General features: G+C 42.4%; 2 protein-coding genes across 2 annotated transcripts; one reads left to right on the plus strand and one right to left on the minus strand.

Moving 5' to 3' along the window:
- Positions 1-4822: 4822 nt before the first annotated feature.
- On the minus strand, positions 4823-20848 carry LOC310997558 (nectin 1a-like; the record flags this gene model as incomplete). Its single annotated transcript, XM_083987300.1, has 10 exons — positions 4823-5193; positions 7571-7634; positions 7783-7915; positions 8086-8237; positions 8639-8756; positions 8983-9164; positions 9311-9428; positions 9945-10203; positions 11369-11481; positions 20791-20848. 10 exons carry the CDS (start codon positions 20846-20848, stop codon positions 4876-4878), a joined length of 1515 nt encoding a protein of 504 aa, XP_083843426.1. The 3' UTR covers positions 4823-4875.
- A 3258-nt stretch (positions 20849-24106) lies between these two features.
- Positions 24107-25872, plus strand: LOC310996717 (thy-1 membrane glycoprotein). The gene is made up of 4 exons (XM_083986172.1): positions 24107-24318; positions 24970-25027; positions 25166-25498; positions 25586-25872. Exons 2-4 carry the CDS (start codon positions 24991-24993, stop codon positions 25681-25683), a joined length of 468 nt encoding a protein of 155 aa, XP_083842298.1. The 5' UTR covers positions 24107-24318; positions 24970-24990; the 3' UTR covers positions 25684-25872.
- The last annotated feature ends 578 nt before the right edge of the window (positions 25873-26450 follow it).

A 26450-nucleotide genomic window follows, 5' to 3' on the forward strand; every position in this document is an offset into this window, starting at 1 on the left:
CTGGCGTCCCCTCTAGACCCAGCTTCTCTGTAGCAGCGGAAAGGAGCATTGTGCGCTCGGACCCATCATCCAGTATGGCGTAAGTGTCCATGGCGCGCTTACCGTTACGCAGGATCACCTTAATCACTTTCAGCAGCACACGGTTGCAGTCCGTTGGTCGATCCAGGTAGAGTACCTCGGTGGATGTGTTCACAAGGCAACTTGTCTCTGTTGACTCCTCCTTAGGAGCTCTGCTGTTAACCTCATGGAGTACTTGCAAGTGCTTGCCTTGGCAGAGGCCACAGAGCTTCTTAAGGGTACACTGTGCGGCCTGATGGGACCTTCCACAGCGCCAGCATTTGTTGTTGGACCGTATCCACTCAGTGATCTGGGTTTTGGTGAGCTTCTGGATGGCTGAGCACTGATTGAGGTAATGTGCTTCATTGTCACAATAAGGACAATATGCCTTTGCTTTAGGCCTCCTCTTATCTGAAGGGATGGAGGGGGTGATTCCCCTTCCCACTGGGTCCTTAGCCCCATGGAAGACCGACGTCGTACGATTTACATAACGACTCTCTGACCTCCGTCCCTGGTTTCCTTTCTGTCCTTTGTTAGGTGAATTGCCATCAAAGTCTTGACACCATGTCTCGTACTGGAGCCAGTCTGCGAAGTCCTGGAGTGTGTATGTGGTTCCTGGACTGCGAAACATACAGCGCCGAAAGTCTGACCTCATTTCCAGCGGCAGCTTACTGAGCAGGCGTGCTACATGTGATCCACATCGCAGCTCAATCTCACCTGCTGGACCCAGAGTCTTCAGCATTCCCACCAGCGACTGAACCCGTAAGGCGAACCTCTCAAAGGCGGCGGTGTCACCACGACAGACATCAGGTGAGGTCATAACACTGTCTATCCTCTTTAATGCGACCTGGTACGGCTGCCCAAACTTCTCGTTCAGAGCAGCCATGGTGTCTGAATAAGGAGTGGGAGAATGGAGGTATGAATCTGCCACTAGGCACGCCTCTTCCAGCTTTAGGTGGTCTGTTAAGATCTGATATTTAAAGAGCTCTGTTGCATCAGCTGGTAACAGGTTCTCTAGAGCAATCTTCAATCGAGCGAACTGACTTGGGTCTCGCTGGCTGAAGTCCGGTACAGTGGGCCTGGGTCCCCTGTAAGATGACTCTGCTCGAGGGGGGTCACTGTAGGACTGTCTGTGGGAAGGCTCTGCTGGCCTTAGCTGAGGTGCAGGTGCACCTGGCCTAGGGAGCACTGGTTGAGGAGGGGCCCATTGTGCTGCTGGTGTATCAGCCTGCAGGCCTGGCTGGCGCTGGATTGGGGTGGAGCTGGACTGTGGAGGATACTGCTGGGGACCTCCATAACCCAGCTGCTTAGGGAGCAGACCCACCTGGTGTGGGCGAGCCCTGTCTGGAGGAAGAGCATTCACCGCTGCTGGTCTGTTGTGGGTCGTGGTAGCAGAGGGGGTATTGAATCTGATTTCCTGGAGCTCGTGCATCACCTGGTCCAGGATGTGTGCCACCTTATTCCTCTGTGGCTGCTCTTCAGGCTCCGGCCATGGTGGTGGGGGTTCTGGCCAGTCCTCTTCTTCATATTGTTCTCCTGCTGAGGGCAGAGCATGAACAGGTGGGGGTATGTAGTCAGGCCACTCACCTGAACCTGGCTGTAGATCGAGGGGCCTTAGGGGGGCGTGGCTTACTGTTGCTGCCTGTGCTTCTTGGAGGCTGCGGACTGAGTCAACGAGCGACCTCATGTCCTTCCTGAGTGAGTGAAGCTGCCCGAAATCCCTATGAATGGCTAACTGTGCTTCACGAAGCCGTGTGTTCTCCTCCCTTATGGTCTCCAGCTCCTGATAGAAGCTGAAGGAGCTGTACTGCTCTTCTTGATCTCTCTTACCTCGGGGGCGATAAGGTGAGTGGTTAGGAGGAGTGAGAGAGGTCATCTTGGCTGCTCCCTCCAGGTGATGATACTCATCCTCTTCATGCCCATGTTCGTCTGGTACTGTGCTTGAGTAATGTGTATTTCGTGGTTGCCTACCCCTTGGATAGTCCAGTTCGTAATCATCTAGATGACGTGGTGGATGTCTATCCCTCTTAGGGCGGGCTCCACTGCTGTACTGATGCATCCTTATCCTGGAGTAAAGGTCAGAGATCCGGCTCGAAGGACCTCAATGTTAGTGAGGGATAATAAAGGACTGTATGAATGGTTGGTTTGCTGATCCTGATCCCCAACTTCGCCCCAGGTGTGTCGGTCAGAACACAGATGCTGACAACTCTCCTTAGTTTGACTGTTTAATTACGTTCAAGCAACAGTACAGAACATGGGCATAACTTTGTGTGAGTGGTTCTGTCCAGAAAAGAAGGAAGAAACATATTATCTGGCCCACATTACATACACAAAATATATTGACATACTGCACCTTTAATATTGTAAAAATATACACCTTTCTGTATATGCAGTGTAGCTAATTAGCATTAACAGTGCACTTGCTAACTTAATACAGGAAAATACGTAGCTACACATCCACTCCTAACTAACCAATTAACAGCCACATGTTTTATATTAGCAATCAGCTCCAAGCTAGGTGGCTATAATTATCAACTTCTGAAAATAAAAGAATAGTGAAATAGCAACATAAATAAAACGACTTACAGGTCTCACGGACGCACGCACACAATTATGGTGAACCAATTAGTCTCTGGCAGCTTCTGACTGGCAGCCTCCGTGCTCTCTCTCTCTCCACACTGCCCTTTCTGCCGTCTTCAGGCTCGCATGTGCTCGCTCCCGATGCGCTGCGCGTAACTGTAACGCGCAACTGCCTCTGATCACCGTCACGCGCCCAGAGTAATTAACACTGACCTACGGCCCTTTCGTACAAATACAAATCCAGCTCAGAACAAATTAAACAAATTACTCAAAACAATTGATGAAAACGCTAAATCTAGGTCTTTCATTGAAAGAGCCGCAGCACGATACCACTTTGATGGGTTTTGTCAAGTATCAAAGGAAAGGGACAAAACACTTTTACAGACTTGTTTTCATGTCATGTTGTCTTCTCTTATTGTCTTTCTCTCTTTTTTGATTGTATTACTTAATTAATTTGTTCCCTAACATCCTCAACTCTTTTGTTCTTATGCTTTTGTGACAGTGGTGGTCCTGTCACTATGCCTCCAATTGATCATGTGCCCTGGCTACTTGGCCAAGGGGATGTCCCTTTGGGTGACTGGCAAGCGCACATGACTCTTACCCGGGAGGTGTGGGTTCAATCCCCGCCCGGGCCCTCTTCACCTTGCCACATTCTGGCGTTGTTGGCAGGATCCATGTAGCACTAGGGGTGGGTCCATGGATTCCTAATGTGTGGCAGCCTGCGCGGAAGCACGAGGACGTGCTTGTGAAAAGAGGGGGAGAGATGTGACAGTTGAGGTTCCTGTCACTATGCCTCCAATTGATCATGTGCCCTGGCTACTTGGCCAAGGGGATGTCCCTTTGGGTGACTGGCAAGCGCACATGACTCTTACCCGGGAGGTGTGGGTTCAATCCCCGCCCGGGCCCTCTTCACCTTGCCACACTTTTCATGTAACCTTGTTTAGTTCCTCACTTATAGTCTTTGTTTTATAAATGTTTTTATCTGTTTCTATCACTTTTGTTCTTTTGTTTGTAGGAGCCACTTCAGTGAAGAAATTATTATTATTTTTATTATATCATGTCTGATGTTTATGATGAAAGCGTCAGACATCTCCCAAAAATTAATCTTATCAATCTCATTTAGAAGAATAGATATATGCAGGAGTTCTGTCCTTGACTTTGTAATATTTGGGCATTAATAATAATAATTATGCTGAACTGTATAATACTGAATACTGCTTCAGAGCAGCATCAGGAAAAAATGTGCATCCAGTTCAGGTGAAGTGAACCGTGTTGAGTTATTTTTCTGACATTGATCAATGACATTAACGTGGTTGAAATCACCCTTGACAGAGATGGCTTTGGCAAAATTACCAGGAAAAAATAAACACACGTGAGATAAACAGTCGTACAGTTTTCGGTCGGATACACACCACTGAGACCAGTTTACATGATCATTTTTATTTAAATGCTAGAAATTCAAGGTTCATCCAACAACCAGTGTCAATGAATACTAAAATCCACGGATACCACAAATAAATACATCAATATCATACATCGACAAAATGTCTTCAGTAAATAAAAACGTGTTGTTTTTTCATTGCAAAGAAAAACATGAATGATAGAAAATACAAGCACAGTGAAAGTATCACATCAGGACAGAGGGTAAAACCGAAACCTGCTGCTCCTCTGTAAAGGGATCATCAGTGTGTACAACACAGAGACAAGGAGATAATGGTATTTATTTATTTGTTTTTTTTTGTTTTGTTTTTTGTTTTTGTTTTGTTTTTTTTATTACAAAATGATAGCATGGAGGATAAAGTAGGGGGTTAGCCACATCGGACATCAAGAGATAATCTCATCCGTTCCGTTTGAAGTATTTTCCCATCAAATGTATTACAACATATACTTGTTCCCATAAAGTCAAATTGTCTTTACTTGACCTTACTGAACCTAAAACCTGAACTTCCTGGCAAACGTTTAAAAACATGGTTCGACAAACAATGTTCCCTTTTCAAATAATAAATAGCACAGTAAAATAAAAAGGACCAGAGAGAGAAAATTGGACTTAATTCCCAGTGCAACAACAAAAGCTGCTTTGTCCTTTCACCTCTGATCCACAACGGTGCAGGCAGAGCAGTGACGCCTCCTCTCGGTCCAGAGATCAGCGTGTGTTTTCCAACCTCCTCTTGGGACAAGGTTTGGGTTCGAGTCGGGTTATTTCATCTGAGCTCACTGGAGAGGCTTGAGTTTGTCGGTTCAGACGTACTGCTCTTTGGGAAAAGTGTACGTGCCCACTCCCGGCGGGGGAGAAGACAGGCCCGGTACTGAGGGGTACTTAAAGATGGCCGTGGTGGTATGTGACGGAGGAGAGAAGGTGTTTTTTGACGTGGCCGTGGTGCTGCTGCTGGTGGCGGTGGTCGACTGGGAGGAGTGGTATGGGTGCTGGGGCAGAAAAGACAGGGGGGGGTTGATTGGAGGGGAGTAGGGCTCTGGGTAGTCCTCCTTGTTGCAGGCCAGTCTGTAGCTCACGTAGTCCGCTGTGTTTGGAAGCTCCTCATAAAACCGTCCTGAATGCTGCGGAGAGAGGAGACACATCAACACACTGCACAAGCAACCAGTACAGATAGTATTTACTCCAGTGTTTCTGACTTCATAGTGATAAACAATGCAGATTGTAAATAAAAACGTGTTGATTGTCCATATGACGGTTGAGAACAGGGTTCACTTTTCTTCGTCCAAAAAGACACACCAAAAAACATCCAAATACCTCCATAGTGCTCGTCTGTAATGTCCCTCTTGTATTGAAGCCCCAACATGAGAAATTGTTCAGAAAAAAAATTAAATAAGTCTATGTTTTAAGCTTGTTTGTAGCAGAAGCTCCCAGCACTGCTCTTCCTGGTCCGTCCAAATCTCGCGCGATTTTCATTGACACCCAGTTCACGGCTCCGCAAATCGCACAAGATTCCGGCAGAGCAACACTGGGAGCTTCCGCTACAAACAAGCTTAAAACCTATACTTATTTCATTTTTTTCGGAACAATTTCTCATGTTGGGGCTTCAATACAAGAGGGACATTACAGACGAGCACTGTGGAGGTATTTTGATGTTTTTTTTAATGTCTTTTTGGATGAAGAAAAGTGAGCCCTGTTCTCAACCGTCATATGGACATGCAGTGCTGCGCTGAGCCCCGCTGTAACTCAGAGAAGCCACGGAGGACTCTGAAACTTCTCCCAGCACTTAGTCAACATGAGGGTGAGTAGATAATGAGTGAAATTTGAATTTTGGGGGAACTATCCCTTTAAAAGACGGCATTCGATCTCGATCTCGAGGAGACACATGATGCTATCTAGTGAGACCTCATCCTGTCATCCTCATGTAATAAGCGGAAGTTTGAGCAATGCCTCCTTTTGCTTGTGACAAAAATGGAAACATTAGGACAGGAAGGACAAAGAGGAAAGAGACCAGTCAGAAAAGTCTTAGCAACGCTCAGCTAATTTAACTTCCTTCCTTCCCTGAAGGTCGGCCTTGTCAAAATGGTTTATAGATGGTAAACACCGCAAATTGAAATTAATGCATGAAGCTTTCTACAAGCGTATCCTCAGACCACAGAGATCCCACTGTGGATCATCAAATTAATGAGAATGAAAAAAACTACAGAAAAGTTAATGAATCTACATTCCCATAGCGCACCACCACATAGGTGTTTTCATTTATTTAGACAAATTAATTTACAAAATGTTAAGACTTAAAATGAGAGTTTAAATTCATATAAATGTTAGTGGTGGCACTGGAGGTTTCTATCTGGGTTTCTTTTTAGAGCTAGTCACAAAACTTTTAATTTGTTTTCAGTGAGAGACAAAGAGAATCACTGAGAGGAGGAATAGGTCTCATCGGAGTATGAAATGAAATATTCATCAGTACATGGGAGCAAAATAAAAAATTTCATAAACACCATAAGTGATTTAAAATATTAACCTGTTACGATGTTGTATCTGGCATAAAATATCCACTTGATTGTACAAGTCGTCCTACTGTGATTAATAATTCTACAAATAACACCATTTATACTGAGATCACATTTTTATTATTCATAATAGGCCTAGCAGGTGATTACTGTTTTTTTTTTTCTTTTATCGCCGATGAGAGTTATTAAATAGTTCGCTCAGCCGCTTAAAGACGTATGATTTTAACGGTAAAAACAACATTAAATTATAAGTAATTAATTTAAAGGTACAGTATGTAAGAAATCTAAAGCAACTGGCCGTAAAATCCTCCTAATATGACACAGAGACTCAGGAATAATGTTCATATAACATGATGAACTCACCAACAACAATAGTACAGCCAAAGTATTCGCATTAAAAATCTTTTTTTGCAGACTGCAAATCATGTTTATGTTTTGAATTTACGTGTTGACATGTTGCGCCACCTAGCCCTCTCTCCCAGTCACGGCGGCGTCAGTGGCGTTTCAGCCTCCGGTCTGGTCCACTGAGCTGCCGCTACAACTGGGAGAAAAAACCAGATCGCTGTGTTTTGAATTTGACTGCAGTAACCGTTTTTGGCCACATTCTTACATACGGCACCTTTAACATGTATTTATCTCGTAAGTGACCATGGTATAAGCAGGATAATGCCCTTCGAGGTGTCCGATTATCAGAAATTAATGGACACCTCGTCGGGCAGTATCCCTTACTTAATGTGCACTCTATGAGCTGAGATGATTGAAGAAGTTTTATATTATTTAACATCAGCTGCCAATAACTGCACTATTACATCACTGATTCTTCTGCAAACTATAAACTTTATAAAGCTATAATTATTCTATGGTTATAATTTACTTTCAGGAAAAGCTTTTAATGTGGACCTGGATAAATTATTTTTTCAGTACAATCTGGGGAGAATTTTCTGGCCCATTGAAAACCATTTGAACAAGTGATGTGTAAATTGTTTACCTGGATATCGTCTCCTGGTCTTTTCCTTATCGGCTGAGACGGTTTCCTGGAGGGGGAATCGTTTCTGATCCAGGAGGAGAGGAGAATAAAAGATGAGGAGGAGGAGGATGATATAAAATAAACTGTCATGAGAGAAAACAAGTCCCTATTTCCTGATTCTCTCAACTATTCTATCAAATCAAGGCAAAAAAATTCCCCAAAAATATACGTACGAGGAGTTGTCTTTTCTACTTCTTATTTTGAGCACCAGGACTGTGATGGTAATGCCCATGAGCACTCCGGCAGCCAGTAGCAATGCGATCACACTGATGACGTCGCCTGTTGCGATCTGCGGTAGTGGCTTTTCTACAGAGGAAACACACGAATGCATCATTTATAAAATTCAAACAAACACGTGCACCGTTCAGGGTAACTTTGAGTCAGGCAGCACAAAGCAGCTGCAGGATCAGAAATAGTAATATAAGCAGGGATATCAATATTCAGATAAATTGACCCCTGACCTCAGGTAAACGTACCTATAATGCTGACCTCCACAGAGCCCGATCGTGTCCCGATGCTGTTGGTGGCATCACACACGTAGATGCCCTGCAGGTCGTACGTGAGTGGGCCTTTAAAGGTCAGGACGTTCTCTCGGATCTCAGCGTTGCTCGGTATGGTGCCATTAATCCTGCAGAACACACAGAATACAACATAAATGAAAGGCAAACACAATTATGACACTAAAACTCTTCATATAACATAAGATTACTCATCACTCAGTGGGGATGTTTTCAGTACAACAAAAAGGTATATATATTAGACTACGGTACATTATTTACACAATTTAAATAAGAATGGGACCCTTCATTGCTGGGAAGCAACAGTGCTAACCACATATATAGTATGCAAATTAAGATATCTGTGTTATATAAGCTAAAAACCATTTGGTAAATTCAGAGCGGTGTACTGGAGTGTGTGTGTGTGTGTGTGTGTGTGTGTGTGTGTGTGTGTGTGTGTGTGTGTGTGTGTGTGTGTGTGTGTGTGTGTGTGTGTGTGTGTGTGTGTGTGTGTGTGTGTAGTTGAACTCACTGTCTCCACTGGTAGAGAGAGACGGCTGGGTTGGCATCGGCTTGGCAGCTCAGCTGGACGTTCTCTCGGTTCAGATACCAGTTTCCATCAAACCCGTCCACTGAAACATCTGGCTCATCTGCTCCACACACACACACACACACACACACACACACACACACACACACACACACACACACACACACACACACACACACACACACACACACACACACACACACACACACACACACACACACACACACACACACACACACAGACAGACAGCAAAAACAAAATGATTCTTTCTTTATTTCTTCCTTTCTTGATTTTGCACTGTATAGTTGTATGAGAGAGAGACTTACACTGGATATCGAGCGTGACGCTGTCAGTGAACACCTCCTCGTTGTAAGAGGTCACACAGGTGAGCGTCTCTTTGTGCGTTTCTTTGCTCGGCACCAAGATGTAGTCGCTCTGAACAGTGAACGTCCCGTCTGAGTTTCTGTACTCTCGAGTGGTCACTTCTCCTGGTACCTTTGTCTCCCACCTGCTCAGTGTGACGACACACACAGGTAGAAATGTTTTATGAAACTAAAATTGGAAAAGTAGTATTATTAGTACCATTTAACATCAACGCAAATAATGGAGATCAAACCACATACTGAGGTAAAACACTCCTCATCTGTTACACACCTGATGGTTCCAGGTGGTTTTCCGTTGGCAGAGACGCAGGTGGCCACTGGTGTCTTCACATTGGACGAACGAGCCACTAGTGTCGGTGTGGACAGACTCATCTGAGTTGTTGGACGAACTACGGAAAATTTAAAAAAATATAAATATACAACATAATGAGCCATCGAGTTGATCTGACATGGGAATGTTTTTACACCATGATGATATATGTAACTTTGACTCCACAGTTGCAGTGAACTGCAGTTGCCTCATTGATAAATCATGTTTTACAAAACAGGTTTGCACATAAAAAAGACATTTTCTCAAAAGAAGAAGTAGTAACAATAGTGCATAGTCACGTTTTTTTTAAATATGATGTTATTATATGTTATCTACAGCTATATTACAAACAACTACAGAGATATATGTGAAAAAATATTTTCTTTAATGAAAATCACAATATATCTGCATACCGATAACAGTATTCAGTATTTTCAAGTGTGTGAATGTTCAATATTAAACTTGTAATTAGTCATCTTACTGTAATCCTAAACTTGTTAAAATATCAACTGCTGCTTATTTATTTTATGCCAACAGTTCTGTCTGTGCTCTAAATATGCAGCATCAGTCCATCTGTGTCTTGAACCTTTCTCACCGTAGACGGTGAGGTTCACGGTGTTCTCTCGGTTCCCTGCGGGGAACGTGGTGTATTCACAGATGTAGCTGGACTCGTCAGAGAGGCGCAGCGTGGAGAAGGTGATGGTGGTGTCTTCCATGTTCGGAGTTCGCCTCCTCACCGCTGCATTCTTGAAGGTGACGCGGTCCCTGTAAGGCGGGGCCACGGACACGCCCAGGGACGGATTGGCGATCGCCACGTTCTGCTTGCTGCCATTCACAAGTTTCTGCCATGTTACCTGGAGAAAGACGGACAGACGAAGTGGAAGCAGGTGAATGATTGGGTGAGTAAATGTGTTGTACTGGTAAAGTGTAATGTGCATCAGTGTTGACACTTCAATAATAATATTAATATTAATAATAAATAAACAAGATGAATAATGACACTGTGAAACCTAAAATCAGGTCAAGTTATACAGTTATGTCAAATGATACTTGTGGTTGTTGCTCAGTTACTTGGAGACACTGGTTTTATTTTACATCAAAACAAACTGAATCAAGTTTTAGAAACTTTTTAAAGTATCAAACCCACTTTAAAATGCTTCTCCAGACTAAAATGCACTAAAAATGGAAGATAGAACCAGATCAATATTTGCTTCAGAAACATGTTATTTATCGCTATATTCAGGGGTGCACATAACTTTTTTAGTGAGTTACTCAGATGAGCACCAGGAGATAGTGTTTGGTACTCAACAAAACAACGTGTTTTAGAATTGATTTAAAGATCTTCCTGTTCATTTTTAAAGCCTTAAACGGTCACGCTCCTGCCTGTATCTGTGACATGCTAAAATCTTATGAGTCTGACCCCAGCCTGAGATCTTCCAGCTGGGCCCTTTTAGAGGTACCTGAAACTCACCTGGTCACTAAAGGGGGCCGTACCTTTGCTGCCCGAGCCCCTCGGCTGTGGGATCATGCCCTGCCTGGAGATCTCACTTTTTTAAACTCACTGTTCGTCTGGCCTTTTTTCTTTTTTCTTTTTTTTTACTGATTCTGTTTTCTTATTGTTGTGACTCTTTTAGTTTTTTATTCTGTATTCCTCCATTTTAATGTTATTTTATTGTTTTGTATTTTAATTAAATTTATTGATAAGCACTTTGTAACTTTTTGAAAGGTGCTCTATAAATAATCAGCATTATTTCTTTGCATTCTTTCCTGAGGATCTTCTGTATTCTAGGCGTCTTTAAGAATTTGCAGTGTGGCTGAATTTGGTTGACTAAATCAAGCAATTAGAAAGGGTGTAAGGTGTCATTTTCACATTTAAAATATAAAGATGTACAAGAAATTGGGTTTGGCCTGCAAAAATGTAGCAGTGTTCACTGTCTTTTTTGTAATTTATTGATCCAAAACTGAAAATAACGAGAGATCTGTGACCATGTGGTGCGAGCCACATGGTCGACTGATTACCTGGGAGATTTTGACGGGAGGGGAGCTGTTGATGAACCGACAGCGGAGATCCACCTTTGAGCCGACGTATCCCGACTTCCCATCATCCATTTCCACCCTCTGGCCATTTATTCCTGGAGGAGACAGACACACAAGCCTTAAAGACATGAAAACACTCTCACCTAGACGCCGGGGCACACACACACACACGTTGGCAGCGTCAGACTGGCATGCTCTAAGCTGTTCACAGTCGGCACAGCATGCCGGGCTTCTAAAGGGAGCTGAGCTGTCAAAGGTGATACACTTTAGCAGCTTGAGAGGTGAGCTGAGGTCAAAGGTGGTGGATTAGAGTGAGTTATAAATAAGCATGATTTGTTTGGTTACTGTTCCCACTGACTTACTGATCCCCTTTAACAAATCCACCACGGAGCCACGCCCACTTCCTGACCGTATGTGAGTCACGTGTGTTTACTTGTGATTGTCAAGACTTCAACTTCAGCAAATATCATGTTTAATGTGGAAACTTCATGAAGAATAAAGTGATTAGTTAGTTATTTTTCTATAAGTTGTGTTATTATAGCTTAGTTATTGGTTATTATTCATGATGCAGGACAGAGGACAAAACAAAGCAGCTCAGAACAATGGCTAATCTCGTTCTCACAAAGTACAGACACACATAGAGAGAGATAAAGAGTTCATTGTACCTCAGACATTCATCTTTGAATAAAACGTCCAGTCTTATTCATATTTTTCATCTTTTGTCATGCCAAATATTATAAGATATAAGTGCTGATGAGAGAGGAACACTTCCAGATGCTTTATCATTATAATAATATCAATAACTTTACCTGAATGTTCTTTAAGATACAGCCCTTCTCACCATATGTATTTGAGATGAATTTAGTTAGAGTTTTACTTAAATGTTTACCATTTATATAGAGAAAAATTTCATATTTTAATCATAATTTTCCTTTAATTAATTGAAATGTAAATACTGACTGGTGATGCCAAAGTAAACGCTTTCAAACTTTGGCTTCCCCCTTGAATAAACAAATAAAATGACCCCAAAGAGCATCTTGGTTGTCCCATTAATGTTTGGGCAACACAGCAAAAGTAGTTATTATGCATCTTGTCAGAGTCTCTTAACAGAAAATGAAACACACAGATTTGCAAAAATAAATAAATAAAAGTATCTAAAATGCAGTAAACGTAAACTGTCTGTGACAATAAATTTCACAAAAATTAAATTTGATAAAGCATCGTTTTACTCAAGAAACTTTACTAGAGCTGTTAAATTTCCCTAGACATTTTACAGCACAAGCCAGACAACTGGAAATTTTATTATATGTTATGTTGCTAAATTACGCAGTACAAATGTTAACTCATACCCAGGGGTGGTTTCCACGTTTGAAATATGAGGTGCCATATTCATCATGCAGTCCAATATTTCCATGTTATTAATGGAGGAGTATTGATCGTTCCATCAGTGTCCTAGTCTGGTCTCCACCACAGAGACAGCCGGTCAGAAAACGCCCGAGGCTGACAGGACAGGCATCACATCTGTTCACCTCTCTGACAAGGTTGTTGACCATGAAATAGAGATTTTACCTTTAAACAGTAGCTGTGTGGGAGCTTCCTGAAGAAATGTTAAATATGACATTTCCTGCAATAACTGAACAATAGTGTGTTGTTGTGCCGTTTGAAGAGGCCATACAAAGCTGCTATTGTTATAATACCTATATATCATGATATACTAACTCCCATTATGGATACACACAGGAACAGCTGAAGTAGTACATGCAAATGTTCCTCTTTTGCCCGTGCAGCTTAAAGCAGAAGTAAGCGATCCGGTCGTTTTGGCTAACTTCCTGTCAGCCGATGGAGTTAGCAGTCCCCGTCCTTGTCCCTACATCACCACATTCACGCGCATCCCTTGGCTGCACACACAGAGAGGACCGCCCTTTTATGCCGTTCTCTCTCCTCATTGGATAAAGGTTGTAGGATACAAGGAAAGTTTTCTCCTCGGCTTACAGCAGAGCAGAGTGACTGACAGACCCGTGTTTCAGACCAAACACTCTATATAAGTGATTGCTGTCAGAAGATATAACAATTTAAGACTTATATTAACACAAACATTCCGCTTGCTTCTGTAGTGTGGACACTGCACTCTCGCCAACGGTGTGTGTTTACGTTCAAGCGGTACAGCAGACTCCTGGTCAAGTACCCAAACTATGACCGTAAGCCTGATTTATGCATCCGCGTCAATGCCATACCCTCGCAAAGCCCTCTGTGGCTCCACTAACCCCTTGACCGCCGCCTGACGTGCACCTCCAAAAACTACACGTTGAGGCGACACAGACCACAGGGGCCTTGATTGGTCCGCTACGCCAAGCGGAATGGCAGTGAATTGCACAGCAACGCATTCCTTCGACGCAGAACTTCGAAAGCTGCATCAAGGCACCAGCTTGGTTACGGCCTGGAGTTAACGCAGGAGCACAAACCAGGCTTTAGTCTAACCCTAACCAACAAGAAAACATTTTTTGCCACGTATTTTATTATTCATTTGTTATTGTAAAATTAAAAGGAAACTCTGACATCACCATCAACTTCTATGTCACTATCTATGAAAACTGTCCTAAGACGCTCAATGTGTGGTGTGCCCCAGGGCTCAATTCTTGGTCTACACTGTAGACCAAGAACCTCAATCAAACCCAAATCTGTCATGAAAAACCAGCTTTATATCACAGCGTAACCACGGCTACACCTGGATCACCTGGAGGGTGGATTGTCCAACTTTTAACTGAACCAAGACTTGGAGTCATATGATTCCAAGTCAACAAACAACAATGAACAATATCTTCAAAGTTGGACAGTGAAGCAACAAACCAACATCAGTCTAAAAATGTATGTAGTGTCAAGTATTTGTGTTACAGGAAGGGTTTGTTTGGATACAGATCTCTGTGGATCATGACCTGCCGGGAAGTGCAGGTCGGATCTTGGGATCTAATGTTGAAAATGGCATCATATTTCTAAAAGACAGAGGAAAATCTGTCAACAATGAGCCAAATAAAGGTCATTCACAGAATAGGCCTGTGGACAAATACAGAGCCAGTCAGCTGAAATACAGAGAAGAATTAAGGTTCTCAAATGCCTCTAAAAGCTGAGCCGGCAGATGGATTCATACAATTCAGGAGATAAATAACAAACAACAACCTCCTCACAGGACTGTAGATGCTTTGTTGCTACCTAAACTTTGCACAACACACAATTGTCTCTGCGACTTCATTGGTTTTATAGGTTACATTGAGCTGTAAAACAGTTTGCATCTTGAGCTTTAAATTTTTGTGGCATACGATGCACAGATTCACAGATATGAGGCAGGTTATTAGGTCGGTGATACTTGAAAACATTGTGCGGCTTTGTTTTAAATCTACATCAAATAATTTCAATTTTATACAATTGGTATCTCTGTGCATGTTCAGTGTAACACATGCACACAAATGGTTAACAATACAAGCAGCCCTCTCCAGAGCTATCAGAAGCTATCATAAAAAAAATACGACCAACATCATCACATAATGATGAGTGCAGCCTGGGCCATATGTGTTTTATTGTGTTAATATGTTTAATTGTGTTGTATTACATTGGGAGTCCACTGCCACGCAAGCCCACTTTATAACTCAGTGTGTGTGTGTTTGTGTGGGTCACTGGGAGGGAGGAAGGCCAGCAGTGGGAGTAGATTACAGCATTTAGGATATTAAAGTGCATCTGCATCACAGAGTTTATGGCCTGTTTGCTGCAGCACATATGGACAGTTCACGATTGCAAAATGTTTCCGCTGAAATATCAAGGATTCAGTCCTTATACCAGTTTGTTTGTGCTATTAAGCCTCCATTACCTATATGAAGATGACCTTTAGTTATTGTGTTAATGCCATTCATGCTAAACTGAGAGAATAATTTCTGTTTTCCGATAATTTGAGGCTCAGTTTCATGGGAGGAATAATCTGGAAATATCCTTCAAAAACATACAAAATATCTAATATTCATATGAAACAAATGCTCTAGAGTCTATTGAATGCATTTTCAAATTACGTGTATAACACTGAACGCTGTGACTAAAATCTGTACAAGGCAATGTTCAGGATGCAGTGCACATCTGCAAGAGGATAATTGTAGGATGAATTGTGTGAGCCTTATAGGAGTTTGAGAAATACACAGAGGACTGACAGCTATAATGATAAATATGAAGATACAGCCAACAGCCATTATCTTAATTAAGACTGGAGAGACAGGCAAACAGCTTGTCTGACTCTGTCTAACATTAACTAAATATGTCTACCAGCACCTCATACATCAAAAATTTGACTTCAGTGTTCACACTTCACATCTAATTAAAGAAACAAGATGTGACACATTAAAGATGCTGCAGGCAGTTCTGGAGAAAGATAGCTGATTATCAGGCACATAAGTGTGAAATACAGGTTGGTATTCGACAACCTGGGAATGTGACAGTGTCGGCACATATGACAAAAAGTTATTTCTTATAAAGTTGTTTTATGTTGAATTTTATAGGTGCTGGTAGACTGATTTTGTTGGACCAAGCTAAGCTAAGCTAACAAGATGTACCCATTAAAGATATGAGATTGTTATTAATTTTCTCATTTAACGCTTGGAAATTTCAACAAATAGGGATATTTCCCAAGGTGTCAAACAGTTAACAATAGGCTTTCTTTACAATAGGCTTTCAAGGAAGTCTTTGGTGCAGAAATGGCCCCTCTGCAACCTGTAGCCCTCCACCACATGCACTGGATGTTTGGTTGATGGGAAACACGCCAAAATACTCTCAGTAAACATAAACAGGCCTCATTAACAAGTCAGTTTGTAATTTCGCTAGATGAAATACCTTTCACTTTGGTCAAACACTACCCCCCTTCAAAGGCTCATACACATCCCACAGAGAGTCCCCCCCCCTGCTGAGCTCTGTAGCTGAGCTGATTAGGGGCTTTAGGTGAGGACACATACACACACTACACACACAGATACATTTACAGTATATCTCATTTGTGTTATATCTCTCCCACCTTCCTCTTTTACAGCTGGGGCCATTTGCATTCTTCCTTTGTTTAGACTATAGGAAATTATGTCAGCAGTCCTCCAGATAGTGAGCAAACAAGAGACGACCATGGGAACCCAAGAAAAACAATGACCACATTGTTTCACACTTGAATGTGCAGCATGTGAGAACAGCCAGAGCATCGCAGTACGCTGCTGGGCTTTTTGTTTACATCCTGAATGGACATCCTTCTTCTTTCTTCACCAAACATAATAATTATATGGGCATCTATTTTTAAGAGAGTTTCGGTGGCAGGTGCAGATTATTATGATAAAGACAGGAAAGGAAAGATTTAAGGTTAGTATGTGAATGATAAAAATCTAACTACAACAACAACAACTCTAAAAGCAAACAGTCCATGACTTTTTTAAGTTTCAGTCTCCCTGAGATTTACTTTTCTGGCTAAGATTGGCTGCAATTACAATCAGTCAAAGACAAACAATACAGGACAAATATAAAACTTTTTTTAAGCCACAATTTCAGAAACAGATAGGCTAGAAACAGATATGACCAATAATAATGAATTAATTTAATCCCCAAATCAAAGGTCAGTATTTTAGTTTTTTTTTAAAAAGAAGAAATTGTCAACATACTGGAAAAGAAAACATTGATTATGTCTTGTACTCTATCTACTCAAGTTTGCATTTTGCTGCTACACTGGCTAGTTACCGATAGCAAAAACACACATATAGCAGCACTTTTAAAACAACTGAAGAGAGATGTAAAACTACAACCTAAACAAAGAGCTTATAGCCTTACTAGCTCTGTGAACGTGCACCTAAACACAGTTATGCTTTCAACTAATTGATGACATGCAGTGTTGTTTAGTTCAGTTGGTAGAGGTGCCCCATGTATAGAGGTTATAGTCTTCGTTGTATCTGTATCGAATCGAATCCCAAGTTAGGCTATGTTTACTATGTTCACCATGACAGTAAAGGGATATTTATTTACTATGTTTTCTTTGTTAGTATTTTGTTCTTAACCAAAGTACAGGAGAAACTGAAGTTTCGACCTGGAAATCTAGGGGACAACTAAAGTTATAACAGGTCATCAAGAGGAGGAAATAAATGTGCATGGCTAGTTTTGCGAAGTTTGCTGCAAATTTGAAACCATTTCAAAAGTATGGATCTATATAGAGATTAATATTGTCATCCAAATAGATAAAACCAATCTAAAGCATAACTTCATGGGAATGAGACATTAAGATTAATAAATAATGCAAAACATAAATCTGATGATACTTGGTAGAATTAAGTTTTAATCTATTGTGAATAGATTCAAACTTGGTAGGCTAACTTTAATCTGAAAATGCTGTCCAGGTAAAAAAAAAAAAAAAAGTTGAGTTTTTGTGTAAGATGATGTAAGATGCTTTTAAAATCTAAAAACTGTTTATTTATGCACTCAGTATTTAGCCAAATGTAATAGAACCGGAGGAGAAAAAGCAGAGAAGATCTAATCGCTATCTGTTCTGCCACACTGGCACAAATTCAGTGTTTCAGGTATTTACAAGCATGTGTCTGAGATCATAAATATGAGGGTGACATCATTGTCTGCAGCGGCGCAGTCCGTCACATGAAACTGCGACGTTTCAGGCCTGGACAAACCACCTCAGCTTCCACAGGGCCACAGACAGCCAACTGAAAAACTGACCTCATGCTACGTATGAGAAAATGAAAAACACAGAGAGAGAAAGAGGAGAGGGCAGATTAACTTTTTAATCTTTAGGCCATCAAATCTGTGATTGATCTAGGATTACACTGTTTGTGTCTTTGGCCTTGTGACTTACAATATAGGAAAACCTTCAGCAGAATGAAGACCAACTGACACACACATCAACAGACACGATGTTGGATTTAAAGCCATGATCGCTACCAAAGTCTTGACATAGCAGCTCTCAACAGAGCCCGACAGCAAAGACTTCACAAACAATGGAAATTGACTTCTGGACCTCCACTTTACCAATAATGTGAACTCCTGTCCATTTTGGCCTGATTGAAATGGAGGAAAGACTTCTTCACCTCTCACCCCACCCCACCCCCAACCCCTTAATCGATTATAATCCCTCATTGTTTTTGACTGGTATCTGTGCACATACATACACAGTAGGCTACACACACGCATATATGCATGCACATGTGTGCGTGTTTGTGTGGGTGTGTAATCTCTGTGGCACTGCAGGAACGCGGAGTGTGCGCTTGGCCGGTGTTCAGGGGGCAGCTCACAGGATTACGATGACTGTTGCTGCTGCATCTGTGTTTTGGGACATGACAGGAAAATATAAACCCGAGAGGAAGAAGAGATGGAGGGAGAAGATACTGTATATGCAGCACCGAGGAAGATCGACTCAGGGAAAGACAATGAAGGGGGGATGAAGTGGTTAGGGAGAGGTGCACATATGAGAAAGTTGAAAAGGCAGAGGACAGAAGGGCTGTGTGTTTGTGCTGGATTATTTCTGTGGGGTAGCGTCTGTGTGTTCCAGCTGTGGACAGTGGATTATGCTAAAATTCGTGAGGATGTCTCTCTGTCTGTCTGTCTGTCTGTCTGGCTGTCTGTCTGTCAGCCTTAGTCAGCCTTTTCTGTGTCTTTCTGCAGAGGAGGATTGCAAACTTTTTTTTTTTTTTTTTTTTTTACTGCGAGTGGGGAAAACATATCAGCGCCTATCCGTCAACTCTGTGGCACCTACAGGAGATGACAGACCTGCTGAGGTGCTCTGAGTCTGCAGCACCAGTCAGGAGAAGACAGCCACACTGCAGCAGCAGCAACAGTCAGCAGGGTTGGACTTGGCAGCGATCATGTTGTTACACCCTTGCTGCTCCCTGTCCAGCTTTAATCCACTGCTCTGTCCTTCAACATGACAATCCTACACACATGGCACGGCCTCACACTCCCTATAATAACACATACACACATGTGCACACAAGCAAATTACTGCTCAACTGGTGCGGGGTGGGGAGGGGGCGGGCGGGTGGGTGGGTGACGGGTTTATCACTGACTGAGTGAAAAAACCAATCACAGCAGATGTCACAGGGGCTGAACACATGCGTATGTCGCCACAATTGCTTTTGTCATGACGTATTATCCATACCACCATTGCCCCAACTCTGATGCCAGCTTTACGTTTGGCCCCAGCTTAGCGTGATTACACAGCTGCACCTGTTACAGTGAGGCAAGAGTTCGTCCATTCATTCACACACACACACACACACACACACACACACACACACACACACACACACACACACACACACACACACACACACACACACACACACACACACACTGTAAGATGTAGGGATGCCATCTGCAGGAGCGGCCACATCACAGTGTGATTACAGCAGTGCACCTGCTGACACCAGGCACGTTCAGATGGACACAGTCGGGTCTGGAAATGTAAACAAATGGCGCACTGAAATGGTCTGGTCTGACTTCTTCTGCACTGATCAGGAGTAAAGGCATTTAGTTTCAGAGCTCAGATCTTTTGCATTATGAACATGAAAAGAGTGTGGTGCTCCCAAACTGCAGCAAGCATTAGTGAATAGAGGCAGAAAATCAATGAAACCATTTCCTGAAGTGTGTGGAAAAAATCAAATGCCAATAAAAGTTGTAACAAATCCACTCAGTATAAATTAATAAGTTATTTACAGTAATTACTATTTAAAACATTAGTTATATTATAAGACATAAAAATTACAATGATTAATGATGATTTTTAACAATCTGGAAACTCGTACCTTCTCTCAATTTGTTACTGGTTTACAACACACAGTAAGGTATTAATTTGCTATCAATTAAGCAGTGAGAAATATAATGTATAGTCTACCATTAACTTATGAGAAAGTGTTGACCAGTTTTTCTGTTGTTTCACTGATACTTTGATGAAGATTGTGATAAGGAAGGTATGGATAGTAACTAAGTAAACTGACTAGCCTAATTAGAGTTTAAATAAATAATTACTCATGGGTTGTTTAATAGATCAAGTAGCCTACACTAATAGCCTATGTGTTCATTAAATCATTTATCAAATTAATAGGCTGAAACTTAAGAAATAAGAAGAGAGCATGTTTAAACTTCTACACTTAACACAGGATTCTGATGTGAACAATAAGTTGGTGAAAAGGGGGTAATAGACTGAGTTTAGGTGAGTGTAACCTTCACTGTCCACTTACAAGAAATAAAACACTGAAATATGGCTTTGTCTAATTTAACTTCCATCCTGTAGCCTATTATATGTCAGTATCTCCTCATTAAATAGAGGACACAGGGAAATCAGAGCCTGTCACCTGGACCGATAACATGACTTAAGGTGAAAGAGCAGCAGAGCAGCCTACCTGGAACAACACAGGTTGTTATCAGGAATATCCAAAATCCAGTCTTTTCCATGTCCATACCACCGTGGCCAGTGTCTCGCTGTGGTTAAATTCCCAGTGTGCACTCGGTTTCTGCCTCCTGCTCCCCCCCGCCTCCAGACTGAACGCAGCGGTGGGTTCAGCTTCAGGACCTGTCTGTCTGTGTGTGTGCAAGGACGGAGGTCCCGTCAGGTCTCCATGTCCTCTGCGGCAAACCGCGCTCCCCCCACACTCACTCAGAGACCTTTTCCAAACTTGTCTCCGCACCTCGTCTCACTTTTTCTTTCTCCCACTCCTACTTCCGACCTCCCCTCCGAGCGCTAGCGGAGCTGCAGCAGTCTCTGTCCGGCTGAGGCTTGACGGGGATAAAGCAGCTTAACGCGTGGGCAGATTATTTCCGAGATAGCCTACCCCCCAGTCCCGAGCGACAACTATATGTCAGTGTGAGTGTGAGTGTGTGTGTGTGAGGGCTGAGCTGAGCAAACCGGCCGCCTGCTGCTGCTGCTGTGCACATAAGAGAAAAGGCGCAGTCAGGCTATTTTAAATAAGCAGACTCAATAGAGTCAATTAGTGGCCCAGACAGAGGCGTAGCTGCAGGAATTAGCCCTCAGTGACTAGAGGCCCCCTCTGCTGTGCGGTGGCCCTCCTGCCTCCATCTGCTGATGAGGAGAGATGAGACATTTGAACCCTGACCTGATCTATATTAAATAAATTGATATAGAGCCCGTGGGAGCACAGAGGGGGGAAAACACAAACTCATTCATGCAATTAATACGTGATATATGCCTATAATAGTTTAATTTTATATTCTCGATTTTGTTTTCTATGAAAATGAAAAACATTTATTTTGATGTTAAAGAGGGACTATAGGCGCGTTTCCACTGCAGGAGCTTCGGGGTAATTTTACGGGGCTGGAGCCGTTGGTGTCTCCACTGGAGGAACCACCCCGAAGGGCCGAAATGAGTCCCTGCCTGGGGATAGGTACTCAGATCGGCCCGAAAAACTTCTGGTGGGGCTTGAGATTTACTCTGCTGATTGGGCAGACTCAAAGTGAGATGTGACACCAAGAGAAAGCCCCGAAATAAGCAGCATTTTTTAAAAAGCGCTTACACACCTGGAAAAAAGAGAGAATAAGTCACTAAAAGACATATGAGGGTAATAAAAAATTTAAAAAAACAAGAGCAGTAAAAAAAAAGAAAGATCAAAACTGTTGAGCCCAGTGGGTCCTGGTCAGTGGAGACACGGCCGCCGAGAGGGCCGAGTGAGAGGACGGTTCCTGTAAAAGTTCCTACCCCCTCCCTTTACCAGGAACTCCTGCAGTGGAAACGCGCCTTATGCAAGATTTTTTTACCTTAAATATGCTACATTTTTAGTTTAATTAAACAGCTGCAGAGTAATTGTGATGGTTAAATAAATGACTTGTAACTTCTTACAGGGAGAATGGAAGCTCTCTGCCTTCCGTCTCTTGGCCAAAAACCGACCTTGCAAGATTAGTGACTCCGACCGGTGTCCCAGCTTTATCATGGCGGCACCGCGACACAAACACCCCCTGTAACCCATAATCTGTTGCTCATGACTACACAAATATACACATCATATATAATCATATATAACATGATCCACTCCTCCATGGATTGCTTTCTCAAATGCACATGGCCAGGAGGAGGGTTAACAGTGGAAAAGCGACCAGACTTGCATTGTTCCCCTTTAAAATGTCAAATTTCTCCAGAAAACAACGTCTTTATATACCAATTTCATCACATTTCACAAAACAATTTTCTGTAGTTTCCTAACGTCTGTTAATTCACAACCTATGTGGCTACTCATCAGTTCAAGATCAAACCAAAGCGACAAAAAACAGACATTACGTGACTTATGAACGCATCAAATCAAGCCATTATACTGCCTGTGCATACGCATTTTTCTCTGTAACTATAATGTGATACTTGTAAGGTTATGTGAACATAGCTGTTGTGTATCACAACTTTGGTATAAGCTGAAACACACATCTGCTCTACTAAAGGGGAAATGAAAGTAGCCTACACATAGCTGCTAAAACTGGTTTGGTCTCGCCTGTGTGTCTGAGGTGATTTACAGAGGATGGAGGCTCAGTGGAGGAATCCAGAGCTGGTAACTGAGAAATGACTGAAACTGAAAGTGGAAAATTGCAGAACCCAGAGGAAGAAAGAGTCTGGGACTGTGTCCGAAGTTGAAGATTAAAGCTAAAGCACCACAACACATCTGTCTGGCGGTGAAATGTTTTCATGGTGGCATAGATTTGAAGGATTCAAAGGTTTATTGGTCATGAACACTATATGTAGCCTAAATAAATCCATGATCTATATGCAGTGAAGTTGAGGTGTACTGCAAGGTTTACTGAATGCTACTGAAAGCCAAACAAGATTTATGACGTTAATCAGTAATTTCTTTCGGTAATAGTTCTATTTTGCTGTGCAGTGCATGCTGGGAACAGCTCTGTGACCATGACATGAGGTAAAGAGTTGAATAGGTGTTCATTAGTTTACCTGCAACATGTTCCACATTACATTACCCAACATTATATTATCAATTTAATTTTTCCATGTTGTTGTGGCCATTTGCTCATCCAGTATAAAAACGGGTGGATTTCATGTTATAAATTTAACATCCACTCTTATACAACAACCACTAAACTTCACACGGCCCAACACTGACACCTTGTGATACAAGCTGTGAACCTGCACTCAACTTATTCTGTGAAGTTTCTTTAGTCGGCCCCCAGGTGGAGACAGTGAGCAATGGTACAGGAGTTATTTTAATATGACAGTGCAAGAATTTTGTAGGTGTGTGTGTGTGTGTGTGTGTGTGTGTGTGTGTGTGTGTGTGTGTGTGTGTGTGTGTGTGTGTGTGTGTGTGTGTGTGTGTGTGTGTGTGTGTGTGTGTGTGTGTGTGTGTGTGTGTGTGCAAACTGTGGTTAGAAATTCACTCCGTGTAAGCATTTTTTCAATAACATCTCAATGTTGTACATAAAAGATGATTTCAGTCACTAAGTATAGTAGGCTTGACAACTTCACAGGGACACTGTGATGTCTGTGGGAGTCATGTATGATTTAAAAGAGCAGCTTGAACAGTGGAGAAGCATGAGGAGAATATGACACAGTGATGTGAAGGGCAAACCAGGATGAGAGAGTTCTGGAAATGAGACAAAGTTGAGCAGAGGAGCGGAGAGGAAAATACACAAGGTCATCACACCCTGCTGATGAAAACGATGACGCTGACCGACTTCTGTCCTCCGTCTGTCTGCTTCCCCTTCCCAGTCTCCTCCGTCAGACACACTGCAGAGGTGGAAGGCGAATCAGCATCCTCTGGTCCACCCTCATCCCTCCCACTCTGGCTCCACCTCTCGCTGTGTCGCTGCTGCCTCCTCTCAGAAGTGAGATGCTCTGCAGTGCTGCACACTGAGGAGACTACTACCAGCTGCCCACCACCTTAGAAAGCAGGAGCTGCTACTTCATCCAGTCCTGAATAGAGGTAAGTCTCCTCAAAGATGGCCAATGCTTGGGGAAAAGACTTGAGAATAGAGGCTCATTAGGAAGTCGAAAGATGTACTAGAACATGTAGGTATGCAAGGCATGATAGGGAGAAGGCTTGTGTTTAGAGATATGTAAACATTACAATATAACTTGACATTATGTAATATTAGACGATATTGACGCATGTGAAACTGTGTCAAGGGCAGTGGGAGAATGTGAGGAATTGTACAACATATAGGCAATGGAAGGGAAAAGAAAAATACAATTGTCGTATTTGTAAATAAGTGTCTGGTCATTTTGAAATGTGTCCAGTCATCATTGGATTCGGCCACAGGTGGCTCCGGCCAAGTTCTAGAAACAATTTGCGGACATTTGGATTTGACATTTACAAACTAAATAAGAGCATCTGAACCTCTTTGACCTGAGATCTAAATAACAAAGTCGTGTAGTAGTCATGTAGAGTTTCTTTGTTTAGATTTGTTTTTTTGTCTCTGTGATCAGATGGATGTTATAATGACCTCAGCTGAAATTACCTCACCACTGCCTCGAGGGGCCGGCCTGCTGGATGAGAGGCAGAAGAAGGATCACAACTCAATTAGCCATGTCATTTGCGAAACATTTATCACATTTCCTCTCTTGTTTTTCACAGTTGGATGGGTGCTTCTGCATCATGCTTACGTCTCTGTTTGTGTACGGAGTGCTGGGAGGTGAGAACCAATTTTTAAGAAATATTTAGTATTTAAAGACTTGTACTTTAGTGACAAAATATATCTTAAATAAAATCTACTACTAATACACTCTTATCCCGTCTGTGTTTTGACATGGCTTTCTTTGTTTTGCCCTAGTGCTGCTGATTCCAGCACAGTGCGATCCCAGTCCGATCACAGTGTGTATTGAAGATGACAGAGACCTGAGAGTGGACTGTATGATCGAGGACAAGTCGAATAAGATCAACAGCTATGAGTTTTCTTGGTCCTCTGGCAACAAAGAGTCACTCATTAACACCAATGTGTCCGGTTCATCTGCCGAGAACCAGTTCAAGGACAAAAGCACCGTGGAGGAGCTGGAACCCCATGGCTACAGGATGACCCTGTCTGGCTTCACAGACAATCTCCCACGCAACACCACTTACTTGTGCAAAATAACCGGAACGGTTGCCAGAGTCACCATTGAGGCAGGTGTGTGTGTGAGAGAGAATAAATAAATGTAAGACAGGTTCAGGAGTTTGTTGTCAACTGTTCACCCCCATTTGTCTTCTTCTGCAGATCAACTTGAGCCGTGTTCAGCTGTGAGCCTGTTTCTGAAGAACTCCTGGTCCTGGATCGTTTGTCTGCTGCTCACCCTCTATCACACACACAGCTAAAGAAACATGTAGTCTTGTGCCGGCACACACACACGCACACACACACACACACACTCAGACACTCACTCACTCACTAACTCGCTTGCTTGCTCGCTCAAACACTCACTCACTCACTCACTCACACACCCAACCACACCTATGCATCTGTCTGCATCCACAAACATCCCGACATCCGCACCATGTGTTAAAAAGCCGTTGCAGCTGTCTTTCCTCTTATGAGCACTGAGTAGAGTTTCAATGTTTTGGTAACTTCCTTTGATGACAGAGAATCGGGAAAAACTCCAACATGAGTCAAGGGAAATGTTTAGAAATGTGCATTTTGCTGCAGAGACACACGCTGTATCGTGTGAGTATAAATGCACTTACAGTAACACTTACACAAATATTATTTTGGAGGCTGGAGTGTATGTTTTCAATAAAGAGATGCTGTTTAAAGTCGGACATTGACTTGTTGTGAATATATAGTGTTCATGGGGCAGAGCTGGGGCCCAGATGGAAAAAAAACAAAACATAGTCCACCAGTATATTTGATATTTTTTAAAGCTTAGTAATGAACATAAGCTTTGTAACATAGATACAGATGTCACTAATTTTAGTAATACACACACACACACACACACACACACACACACACACACACACACTGACACATTGATTCAGATAAAGGTGGTGAGCATGGGGTCTCATGTTGGTCTATAGTAGCCTACATAAAAAGCATCTCATGCAAAATGTTTGACCGGCATACTACACTGAATCAAAGTAAATGA

The sequence above is a fragment of the Trachurus trachurus genome (genome assembly GCF_905171665.1).
Source record: "Trachurus trachurus genome assembly, chromosome: 14".
Taxonomy (NCBI): Eukaryota; Metazoa; Chordata; class Actinopteri; order Carangiformes; family Carangidae; genus Trachurus; species Trachurus trachurus.

What these genes read in the sequence shown, in the direction of transcription:
- LOC310996717 (XM_083986172.1), top strand. Translation starts at nt 24,991, where the DNA reads ATGCTTACGTCTCTGTTTGTGTACGGAGTGCTGGGAG. An exon ending in TGTGTACGGAGTGCTGGGAG is followed by an intron (nt 25,028 to 25,165) that starts GTGAGAACCAAT and finishes GTTTTGCCCTAG; the next exon opens with TGCTGCTGATTCCAGCACAG. An exon ending in CAGAGTCACCATTGAGGCAG is followed by an intron (nt 25,499 to 25,585) that starts GTGTGTGTGTGA and finishes CTTCTTCTGCAG; the next exon opens with ATCAACTTGAGCCGTGTTCA.